This window comes from Colobus angolensis, unplaced genomic scaffold (genome assembly GCF_000951035.1).
Source record: "Colobus angolensis palliatus isolate OR3802 unplaced genomic scaffold, Cang.pa_1.0 Scaffold63, whole genome shotgun sequence".
NCBI classification, from domain to species: domain Eukaryota; kingdom Metazoa; phylum Chordata; class Mammalia; order Primates; family Cercopithecidae; genus Colobus; species Colobus angolensis.
The window spans coordinates 1,728,271-1,740,547 of NW_012119932.1; the positions used below are offsets into that span (position 1 = coordinate 1,728,271).

At 41.5% G+C, this 12,277-nt stretch overlaps 1 protein-coding gene across 1 annotated transcript in view; it reads left to right on the forward strand.

The window, feature by feature from the left end:
• The window catches only part of PRTFDC1 (phosphoribosyl transferase domain containing 1), a 108,284-nt gene that overhangs the window by 77,894 nt on the left and 18,113 nt on the right, over positions 1–12,277 (forward strand). The window contains exon 4 of the mRNA XM_011963826.1: positions 6,726–6,791. Within this exon, the coding sequence (XP_011819216.1) occupies positions 6,726–6,791 (66 nt within the window). The remainder of the gene's footprint in view (positions 1–6,725; positions 6,792–12,277) is intronic.

Genomic DNA, 12,277 nt, shown 5'->3' on the forward strand with positions numbered 1-12,277 from the left:
TATTTAGGATATTTATTCTTCCTCAGTTTGTTTTTTTCCTGAACATTCTCAAAGCAGTCCAAATTGTCTGTTTGGTGAGGAATCGTCTCCCCTGCTGTGCTATCTGACATGCTGTATGGAGTACCTAGAGACCAGGTCACCTAACATTTCCAAAATAGTTTTTCCAAAGATGCGTGACTATAGGTCAGAGGTTTCCTTTTGTATTTGAGTAAATCCACACATCCTCTGCCACCAGCATTCCTACGGAGATGTTGATTTCTCCTGTCCATTTCAGCTTATGCCTCTGACTTCACTGATGCAGCCAGACCCTGTACCCCTTGGTGTTTCTCTCCAGGGAGCACCCACGATGTGCTTCTTTCCCCCAGGAATACTGGGGAGGGCCAGGGGCTACACCAGAATGTTGTGGAGTCAGGTGAATCTAGGATTGAATTGGACGCATTCACTTACTAGCAGCACCTCTTTGGGAAAGTTTTTTTTTTTTTTTTTTGGACAGTCTCGCTCTGTCACCCAGGCTGAAGTGCAGTGGTGCAATCTTGGCTCACTACAACCTCCACCTCCCAGGTTCAAGCGATTCTCCCACCTCAGCTTCCCAAGTAGCTGGAACTGCAGGCACGTGCCACCATACCCGGCTATTTTTTGTATTTTTAGTAGAGATGGGGTTTCACCATGTTGGCCATGCTGGTCTTGAACTCCTGACCTCAAGTGATCCACCCGCCTCGGCCTCCCAAAGGCCGGAATTACAGGCGTGGGATTACAGGCATGAGCCACCATGCCCAGCCCTCTTTGGGAAAGTTTCTTAAACTCTTATTGTCTCTGTTTCTTCATTTGCAAATTGGAGATTAAATAATACCTAATCTGGCCTGGCACAGTGGCTCACGCATGTAATCCCAGCACTTTGGGAGTCTGAGGCAGGCAGATTGCTTGAGGCCAGGAGTTGGAGACCAGCCTGACCAACATAGCAAAACCCCATCTCTACTAAAAATACAAAAATTAGCCCATCATGGTGGCGCACCTGTAATCTCAGCTACTCGGGAGGGCGAAGTGGGAGAATTGCTTGAACTGGGGAGGCGGAGGTTGCAGTGAGCCGAGATTGTACCACTGCACTCCAGCCTGTGCAACAGAGCAAGACTCTGTCTCTAACATAACATAACATAACATAAAATAAAACTTATTCTGAGCTCTACTGAACATTAGCAAAACAGCTAAATCCATTTATATGCAGAATCTTCTAGCTCACAGAAAAACCAACTTATTATATGAAGCTAGCATAACTTTGCGTTAAAAATACACAAGGGTAGTGAAAGAAAATAAAACAATAGACTAGTTTTACTTGTAATATTTTATTTGGGATTATTCATCTTTCTTCAAACCAGTGACGTTCATTAAAAACACACAAACATCAATCCAAGAGATATAGGATGATTTTGAACCATTAGAAAAATATCATGGTTAGGCCTGGTGGGGATAACTCATGGCTCTAATCCCAGTGATTGGGAGGCTGAGGCAGGGGGATCCCTGTAGCCTAGTTGTTCGAGACCAGCTTGAGCAAAATAGTGAGACCCAATCTCTACAGAAAAAAAAAAATTAGCCGGGCATGGTGGTACGTGCCTGATCAAGGAAGAGCACTGACTCGGCCAAATAGGGAAAATGAACATCAAAATGCCTGTGGAGGGGACGAATAGTGAGAAGTAGGGGGGTCGTGCCACAAATTCCTGAAGGGCTCAGGAATAGGTTTTTAGAAGGTGGAGTGAGGAAGGAATGGAATGAAAAGAACAAGGTTGTTGAAAGCCTTTGAGTGGAGAAGCGGAACCTCTAAGTTTCCTTCACCATCCCAGTGGGAAATAAAAGGCTTATTTTTCTGGAGTGTGTAAACCAGGGGAGCTCTAGAGTCCAGTGTACCAGTGGAGGACTGAGGAGTAGCCATATCCTCAGGGGCTGAGTCAGGGTCGGGGGTTGGAGGAAGGAAGAAAAAGAAATTGGGAGACTGAGGTGGGAGGATTGCTTGGGGCCAGGAGTTCGAGACCAGCCTGGGCAATACAGTGAGACTTCATCTCTATAAAAAATAAAATTAAATAAATAATAATACAATGCTTTTTTTGAGACGGAGTCTCGTTGTTTCGCCTAGGCTGGAGTGCAGTGGTGTGACCTTGGCTCACTGCAACCTCCGCCTTCCAGGTTCAAGCGATTCCCCTGCCTCAGCCTCCCGAGTAGCTGGGACTACAGATACGCACCACCATACCTGGCTCATTTTTGTATTTTTAGTAGAGATGGGGTTTCACCATATTGGTCAGGCTGATCTTGAACTCCTGACCTTGTGATCCGCCTGCTTCAGCCTCCCAAAGTGCTGGGATTACAGGTGTGAGCCACAGCCCCTGGCCATACAATTTTTAAAAAAGAAATTAATCCTGTCTAGCATTTACGGAATGCTAACCATATGCCGGGTTCTGTTCTAAATGTTCCACATGCATTAATTCAGTTGATCTTTGTAGAACCCACCAGACAGGAAAAAAGAAAATGTACAAAAGTTACCAAGACTGTTTTGGGTTTGTGGGGTTTTTTGTTTTGTTTTGGTAGAAATGTTGATCTCACTATGTTGCCCAGGCTGGTCTCAAACTCCTGGGCTCAAGCAATCCTCCTGCCTCAGCCTCCCAAAGTGCCTGCCTCTGCAGGCATGAGCCACCACCCTCAGCCTCAAGGCAATTTTTAAAAAGAACTAAAAAGTGGACTTGTCCTATCAAATGTTAAAACATATTAAAAAGCTATGATAAGACCAGGTGTGGTGGCTCACACCTATAATCCTAGCACTTTGGGAGGCCAAGGCAGGAGGATCGCTGGCAGCCAGGAGTTCGAGGGTGCACTCCAGCCTGGGTGACAGAACAAGACCCTGTATCTGAAAAAACAAAAAAGAAAAAAGAAAAAGAGAACAACTATGAGAATGATAACAATATGATTTGGGTGTTGGAAATAGATAAATTAGATTAATTAATTGGATATGTTAGATTAATTAATGTTTATGTAGATGTGTTAGATTGGAAAAATACAGAAACTGACCCTTACATATGAGAATGATAGATATGATCAAAATGATGTTTCAAACCAGCAGGGAAAAATAATAATTCAATAAATTATATTGGAACAATTGACAATATACCCACTTGGAAGATATAAATTCCAGATGAATTAAGGACAAATCTAATATTAAAAACATGTATATAATGAATGGACTGAGAACATTATGCTGAGTGAAATAAGCCAGGCACAGAGTGATAACTACTATATAATTGCATTTATATGTGTAATATAAAAAAGTTGAACTCACAGAAGTAGAGAATAGAATAGTGCTTACCAGAGGCTGGGGGCAGCAGGGGAGAATGGGGAAAAGGGAGAGGTTGGTCAGTGGATGCAAAGTTACAGGTAGATAGGAGGAATAAGTTCTGGTGTTCTGTTGCACAGCACAGAGACTATAATTAATATATATTTCAAAATAGCTAAAAGAGGATTTTAAATGTTCTCAACACAAGAAATGATAAATATTTGAAGTAATGGATATGGTAATTAGCCTTATCTGATCACTCCACAATGCAGAAATGTATCGTAACATCGCATTGTACCTCATAAATATTGTATTAGTCCATTCTCATGCTGCTAATAACAACACATACCCGAGACTGATTAATTTATGGAGGAAAGAGGCTTAATTGATTCACAGTTCCACAGGGCTAGGAAAGCCTCAGGAAACCTACAATCATGGCGGAAGGAGAAGCAAACATGCCCTTCCTCACATGATGGCAGAGAGGAGAAGTGCAGAACGAAGCGGGGGGAAAAGCCTCCTAATAAAACCATCAGATCTCATGAGAACTCACTCATTGTCATGAGAACAGCGTGAAGGTAACTGCTGCCATGACTCATTTACCTCCCGCTGGGTCCCTCCCCATGACACGTGGGGATTATGAGAACTACAGTTCAAAATGAGATCTGGGTAGGGACACAGCCTAATCATATCAAATATATACAGTAATTGTTGGTCAATTAAAATTTTTTTTAAAAAACATGTTTATACACTTGGAAGAAGTAAGAATTTCTTAAGTAACACTTGCTTGGCAACATACTCTATGACTTTTAGCACATTATTTAGTTCTCTGATTTTTTTGGTTTTTGGTTTTAATCAATAGAATGAAGATGAAAATGTAGAATTATTGTGAAATTTACTCTGATCTGACAGACTGTAAATCTCACTGGTTACATTAAACTTTGTGGTTTAGTAGTTGTATTCAATTCTGTATAACCCAGTCAGTCCCCTGGAAATACCGAAATTTTATTTTTCCTGCTGCTATTAACATATTTAAATCTAACATGCAGAAATTCTTCCTATGTTAATTCCTCTATTTTAGCACCTCTAGCAGTGACAAGAAAATTTTCTCCTTTGACATTTTTGACAAGTCAAAAAGACCACTATCATGACTACTTGTGAATATCTGATGATAAATATACAAAAACAATGAAACATCTGTAAATTCTGAATATCCTTTGATATTTCTCCTTTTGATATCAGTTCCCGTAAGAATAAAATAACTGGGTTTATCTAACTTAGTGGACCACTTTTAGGATGAGCTAGTGTGTGAAGCCTCTCTCCTTGTCTGCCTGTGCTCCCTCCAACCATCCATGGTAAGGAGTGAATGCTTTACCAAGCAGAAGTAAAAATATATTTGGCCAGGCGTAGTGGTGCACACCTGTAGTCCCAGCTACTTGAGAGGCTAAGGCAGTAGGATCACTTGAGCCCAGGAGTTTCAGGCAGCAGTGAACTATGATTGCAACACTGCTCTCCAGGCTAAGTGACAGAGTGAGACCCTGTCTCTTAAAATAAATAAAAAAAATAAAAAAGTAAAAAATTTTAAGGTCTTTTTTTTTCGTTTGAGCAGCAAGGTAAAAAGACAAAAGGTGTTTCATTGGCAAATCTGTCCTACTGGTTGGTGGTTTGGCTGTTTTTTCCCTTCCCAGATGACCAACTCCATAACAAAGTAACTGTACCTCTAGGTGACAGAATCCGATTCAAACCAGCCCAAGAAAATTCCTAAAGAAATTGGCTTGAGTAGCTGGAAAGTCTAAGGTTGGATATAGCTTCAGGCCCAGTTGATTGGTCTGCACTGTGAAGGCCTGGCCCTACCTGAACTGTGCAGAATGGACTCCCCCCAGGAAGAGGGAGGGCCTCTTTGCTAGGATAAAGGAGGAAGGTGCTGAACTAGCAAAAGTGACAGCTGTCCACAGCAGTAACTAAAGACGTTTCCTGGTTCAGCATGTAGCACATATGGTGCCTAGATTGTCTTTTTCTCCCCAAGGTTATTGTTAGAATCAAGGGATTGCAACATCACAGCATTCTTGCTTGGTCATGAAACAGATTGCCCGAATATATTGGCTTTGCTTCCTTTAATGTGGGTCTGTAATGAGGCTGGGAGACAAGTGGCTGGTTCTGTTTCTTGTTTTGCCTCTGTGTCATTCTGTTATGATGGTCACTATGTAACAATCCATTTTGTTTGTTTGTTTTGTGAGGTTTCATTAGGCAGGATAATATACCATACATAAACATGATGAAAGTAAATGATCATAAACTCTAACATCATTTCAATAAAAAGTCTTCTAAATATGATTCTAAGGCCAGCCGTGGTGGCTCCTCTCTGTAATCCCAGCACTTTGGGAGGCCAAGACAGGAGAATCACTTGGGCTCAGGAGTTCAAGAACAGCCTGGACAACATACCAAGACCTTTTCTCTACTAAAAATAAAAACAAATTAAGAAAAAAAATTAGCCAGGCACTGTGGTATGTGCCTGTCTGTAGTCTCAGCTACTTGGGAAGCCGAGACGGGAGGACTGCTTGAGCCTGGGAGATTGAGGATGCAATGAGCTGTGATCATGCCACTGCACTCCAGCCTGGGCAAAAGTGAGACCCTGTTTCAAAAAAATATATATATATATATACACACACACACACGTACACACACACATACATATACACACACACGTGCGTATATATTTTGTATATATGTATTTTGTATACGTATTTTATATATTATATATATTTTGTGTATATATATATATACACACACATATAGTTCTGAGTGTCACATTCTTAGGACTGCAGAAATTGTCTGAGGCCTCATCATTCATGTCAGGAGGTCTAAGTACAGTACTTCTTGATTCATGGCCTGTTAGAATTGCTCTGGATGTCAGATGAGGGGCCGGATCTCAGATGATGGGGAGTAGAGGAAGCCTCCGGTCTCTCAGGAAACCAGAACCTGACTGTTCTCCACTGCAGATCTTTAATCAGGGCTTGGTGGCAAAGCTGACACATACTCGGTCCACCCCTAGGTAGGCGAAGCACAGGAGTATGACTGTCTTCTCCAGGTCTTCTCCAGTTCTCTCTGCTCCAGGATAGGCTCAGGCGCCTTCCAGAGTGTTTTGCTTCATGTTAGGTTTGTCTGTCCTCTCTCCACTCTCCCATTCGCCCTGCACACCCACCCTCTCCCCACCAGCCATTAGAAAGATTTGTCTCAAGGGCAGCAGCAGGAGCGTGGCTCTTGGTAACCACAGGCAACCATGAATCCCTATTAGCTATTTGTGCTATATTTGTAAGGCACATTCCGGCCACTAACTGGGTAGACAGGAAAATGTGCTTTAAAGGTTTTCGTGTGTGGTAAAATTGTCTCCCTTTTTTTTTCTCCTTTTTTGCAGAATGACCAGTCCATGGGTGAGATGCAGATAATCGGAGGCGATGATCTTTCAACACTGGCTGGAAAGGTTTGTTAATGTAACTGTGCTCAGACTGCATTGATGTCTAGGGGCATCGGTGACCTGCATTTCAGGTCAGCACTCACAGGACATTTCAGGCACTCTCCCGGGTTTTCCAATTCATACAAATGGCTGTGTGGATCCTTTTAATGATTTCCCCTTTCTAAAACACTCTTTTTAGAATGCTTCCAAGACACCATGCAGACCAAATCTTTCTTCTCCAAGCTTCCTTTCAATCTTATTTCAGACAGCAAAACCCCTTTGCCCACCTTGTTCTAATCCTTTTCTACTCATCTTTCCAGGCACCTTCTGAAAAGGAAGCTTTCCCTTTATTTATTCATCTGCCTTTTTTTTCTCATTCATCCTCCACACCTAGGCTCTTCAGTAAGACATTTACACAGGTTCATTGACATGTACAAAATCTTGGGAGGGAAGAGAAAAGGACCTCTTCAGAGCGCATCTTCAGCACTTTGCCTTTTCTTCTATTAAAAAGAATGTAAACTATTAGATAATAGGAAGAACACCTCCAGTTTTAACTTGGAGTTCCAAATCTGCCAGTGCTTAATAATGAAGTGAAAAGACTGTTTAGATTCTGACATAAATACATAAACTGGAAAGAAGGGTTGTTTCCTAACGAAAAGGATGTTCGTGGAATGTTACTTGAAATGCAGGTTTGCTGTGAATAAAAGCAATCTGGAATTTGTTTTTGTTCAGCCGTACTGACCCAGCTTGTATCCCTTATCCCTGAACAGCTTGGCTTTCTAAGTAAAATGGATTAGTCTATTACACAAGCTTAATCTCTCATACTTGTGGTTGTTATTGTTATGCAATGCCTGGGTAGGAAAAAAATAGCAGCCACATTTAATAAAAATATGTGTAATAATCTTAGGATCGCTATAGAGCCACAAGGACTTTTTTTTTAGACAGAGTCTCACTCTGTCCCTAGGTTGGAGTGCAGTGGCATGATCTCAGCTCACTGCAACCTCCACCTCCTGGTTTCAAATGATTCCCCTGCCTCAGCCTCCCAAGTAGCTGGGATTACAGGCACCTGCCACCATGCCCGGGTAATTTTTGTATTTTTAGTAGAGATGGGGTTTCACCACATTGGACAGGCTGGTCTCAAACTCCTGACCTCAAGTGATCCACCTGCTTTGGCCGCCCAAAGTGGAGCCACAAGGACTCTGACTACAAACCAGCATACTTCCCTCTACTCTGAAGACAGCATAGTAGATCTATGTGTTAAAGGGCTATCCGGCAGTAAATTGTGTTCCATAAAAATCGAAATTAACCTGTTGATGTTAATGCATCACTAAGCTACCATTTGATGTTACTGTTACATTGGTACCTGAAACAACATCCTGGAAAGCTAAAATACTAAAAGTAATTTCCAGAAATTCATAAGTTTTAACGACCCTGGAGTGGTCTTTAACACGTCATTTTAGGATTTTATTGTAGGACATTGCCTTACAGGTTTATTACACAAAAGAAATAGTTTACCTTGTGCTTTTGCTGTGGACTCTGTCAAAGTGACAACTCTAAGATTTCTAAATGAATGCCAAGAAGAAATTTGCACATAGACGGCGGGGCATAGTGGCTCATGCCTGTGAATGAAAATCCCAGCACTTTCAGAGGCCAAGGTGGGCAGTTCATTTGAGGTCGGGAGTTCGAGACCTGCCAGGCCGAAATAGCAAAACCCTGTCTCTCCTAAAAATACGAAAATGAGCCAGGTATGGTGGTGCACACCTGTAATCCCAGCTACTCAGGAGGCTGAGGAGGAGGACCACTTAAACCCAAGAGTTAAGGCTGCAGTGAGCTATGATCGCACCAGTGCACTCCAACCTGGGCGACAGAACAAGACTCTGTCCCTTAAAAAGTAATAATAATAATCTCTATATCCATACCTTGTTTCCACTAGAGTCCTTTCCACAAGTTGCAATGTTTACCTTAGGGCTTTTTATTTGCCTGTCTGCCCCACCAGGAAGTCAGCATGCAGTGGGCAGAGACCATACCTGGTCCATAACAAATTGGAATAAATATTTGGTGACTGAAAAAGTGGATGGTCCTCTTATTTGGAAATTAGAAAGAAGTCTTCGATTAATTTGGGGGAAGAGAGGACAGGGCATAGGGAAATGGTAAATAAACCCACCTGGTCACACCCAAGACACACCCACCAGCTGGTTACGTTGAGAGGTGGAGAGAAAGGTGCTGAGTGAGGGAAGGGTGCCCTCTTTGTTGAGGCAGGAGGGCTTCCTCACAGGAGACTCAAGGGGGACTGAGGAAGTGAATGCAACACAGCTGAGGTGGAACGGTGAAAAAAATTTCACTTAGCTTTTAAAATTTCCTTTTCCTTAAAAAAGATAAAGGCCTTCCCATATGTCTTGGCATAACACCAAATAACCACCAGAAGTAGCCAGAGCCCAGTTTGAACATCACAGTCGTAAGCATTTCAGAAAGTATTTCTGGCATGAGTCAATGGATCATGTAGGTAGAGGCAACATATTGTTTGTGGAGTTTTTCAGCTATAGGGGAACTATTAAAATCCATTTGTTCCTATTCGATAGGTAATAAAAATCATTAGTTGTCACTGGGCTTGGGAAACTTAAATGCCCATTACAGCCCTGGGGAAGGGTTTTAGGTCTTATGGAGTGAGTTTGTTAGCATTTAAGTTATAGTTGCTGCCTTAGAATAGTAGGCTGCTACAATGACTTCTTTGGGTAGCCATTTTCATAAGAAATAAAATACAACATATGAGTAAGGTTAAAAAAAAAAAAAAGATAAAGACCTTCATATGACCCACCCTGTTCATTCATTCTTCATTCAGCCTCTCAATGAAAGGTTATCAATTAAGTTAGATAGAACAAATAAGACACACTATTCAATGGCAATGTAGAGTGACCATGGTTAACAGCAATGTGTTGTATATTTCAAAGTAGCTAGAAGACTTGAAATGTTACCAACACATAGAAATGATAGACGGTCAAGGCAATGGCTCCCCCAAATACCCTGACCTGCTTATTACATATTCTGTGCATGTAACTCCATAAATACATAAAACATTGTGTATCAATGAAAAAATAAAATTTAAAAAATAAGAATTGGCAGGATTTTACAAATATATTTTAGAGGCTCTCCAAAATCTTTCCATCATGCAGAATATACACTAGCTGGAAAAAAACGTAAAAAGAAAAGGCACCCAACAATTAGTGGGTACTTGTTTTAATGAGTGTAGAAGAAAGTCTGAAACTACAATAAATATCTCCACTGGATGAAAGGACAGTTGAGGCCAGGAGTTTGAGACCAGCCTGGGCAACATAGTGAGACTGCATCTCTACAAAAGAAATTTAAAATTTAGCCAGGCATGGTGGTGCATGCCTGTAGTCCCAGCTACTCAGGAGGCTAAGGTGAGTGGATCACTTGGGCTCAGGAGGTTGAGGCTGCAGAGACTTCTCCTTTCTCCTGTAGTCATAATAGAATTTGTCAGTCATTCAGTAAACTTACATTTAAAGTACATTTATCATCGTGTTATTACTCTGCCAGGAATTTGTTCCCAGGAACACACCTTCTCTTATTTAATGCTTGGCACTGTAAGAAGAGTCCCATACATCCTTCCACACAAGACTCTTTCCTTGGGTTTAATAAATCCAAAGAATGAAGGATTCCTTAGGATTCAGATAGTCTTAGAGAGGGGAGAGTGAGCTTTTGCCTGGAATAGAAGGGTTTGTGACTAACACAGAAGAGAGGGGAAGGGCCCCCCATGGCAACACTTGATCCCCAAGCCTCAGGGTACTCCTCCGTAGCTATCACTGTCATCTACCCAAAACCAACAATCATTCCCTCCAAATAAATTTCAAAAACCATTAAGCCAGCCAGGCACAGTAGCTCACGCCTATAATCCCAGTAGTTTGGGAGACTGAGGCGGGTGGATCATTTGAGGTCAGGAGTTTGAGACCAGCCTGGCCAACATGGCAAGACCCTGGTCTCTACTAAAAATACAAAAATTAGCCGGATGTGATGGCACACAACTCTAATCCCAGCTGAGGCAGGAGAATCACTTTAACCTGGGAGGCAGAGGTTGCAGTAAGCCAAGATTATGCCACTACACTCCAGCCTGGGCAACAGAGCAAGACCCTGTCTCAAAAAAAAAAAAAATTAAACCCACAAAAACCCCACCAAAATTTAATACAATACCACAACCTATCCTCCACCAATAATTAGCCCTAATCCTCCATAAATAGGTGACAGCTTCGAAGAAAATTCCACAAAGGCTACAACAAGAATAATACTTACTAAAAATAAAAATACAGAATGGGGTAAGTGGGAAAAGAGTAGCATCACTGGACAGGAGTGGACCAGCATGACTGAAGGAAATTAATCAAAAACGGGAAAGTAGTAGGAAAAAAAAACACAAAACACGAAAACACGGGGTTTGGTGTGTAGAATACATTGAAAGTCCCAATGAAGAGTTGAACTTGCTCAGCAAAGCAAGCAAGAGACACAAAAGTATTTGAGCAGAGATGACATCATGGAGCTGTGTTTCAGGAAAATGAAACTGACAAGAGGGAAGAAGGGCTGAAAGAGGGGAGAGAGCAGTTTGGAGGCGGGGTGGGCGGAGCCTGCAGGAGCACTTGAACTACAGGAGCCAAGTTAGGGTGGAAGAGAAGGAATCCTGGCATCAAAAGGAGACGTGACAGAGTTAAATGAAGGAGGGAGGGCTAGAAAGGATTTTTTAAAATTAAATTTGTGTATGAAAGAACTCTATAAAACGTGGGGAAATAGCTCACCTACATAATCTTGTCATGCTGTGAGTTAGAGGCATTATGAGAGTAACTGTATAATACTTCTGGAGCCCTTGAAGACATGGGATTAAAATATTCAGAAGAAAAGGAGACGCTACACAGCCACCCCCCCCCTCTCTCCCCCCTCCGTCTCTGGCTTTCTTTTCTTTCTGTCTTCCATTTCTTTCTCCCTTTCTTTCCTTTTTTTAAATAAAAAATGTTTTGCTTTGAACCCCAAGAAACTACCTTTCTTTTTTTTCTTTCTCTCTTCCTTTCTTTTTCTTTCTTTTTTTTTTTTTTTTTTTTTTTTATTAAATTCCTTTCTCACTCTTCTTTTCTCTCTCTCTCTCTCTCTCTCTCTCTCTTTCTTTCTTTTCTTCCAAGGAAAGGAAGCTCACACGGGAAGCTGTCTGAGTCATGGCTCTAAATAGGTCATTGCTGTTGAATAAAGTGAGCCCTCAATGATCAAGTTAAATGGCCTCTTCAGTTTATGACGTTAAAAGCATTTTATTTGGTGTGTTTAAGCTGTCTACACAATGTACTCTCTGACTGATTTTTTTTTTCCAAAGTTGATTTAATACTGGAACTTCATAAAATGTGTGTATCTATTAAAGCAAGATTTTATTCATATTCACGAGAAACCTCTGAAAGGGTGGAATAAAACAAAATGCATGGAAACAGGCACAAATCTGGCAACAAGAAAACACAGATGTGCAGGTT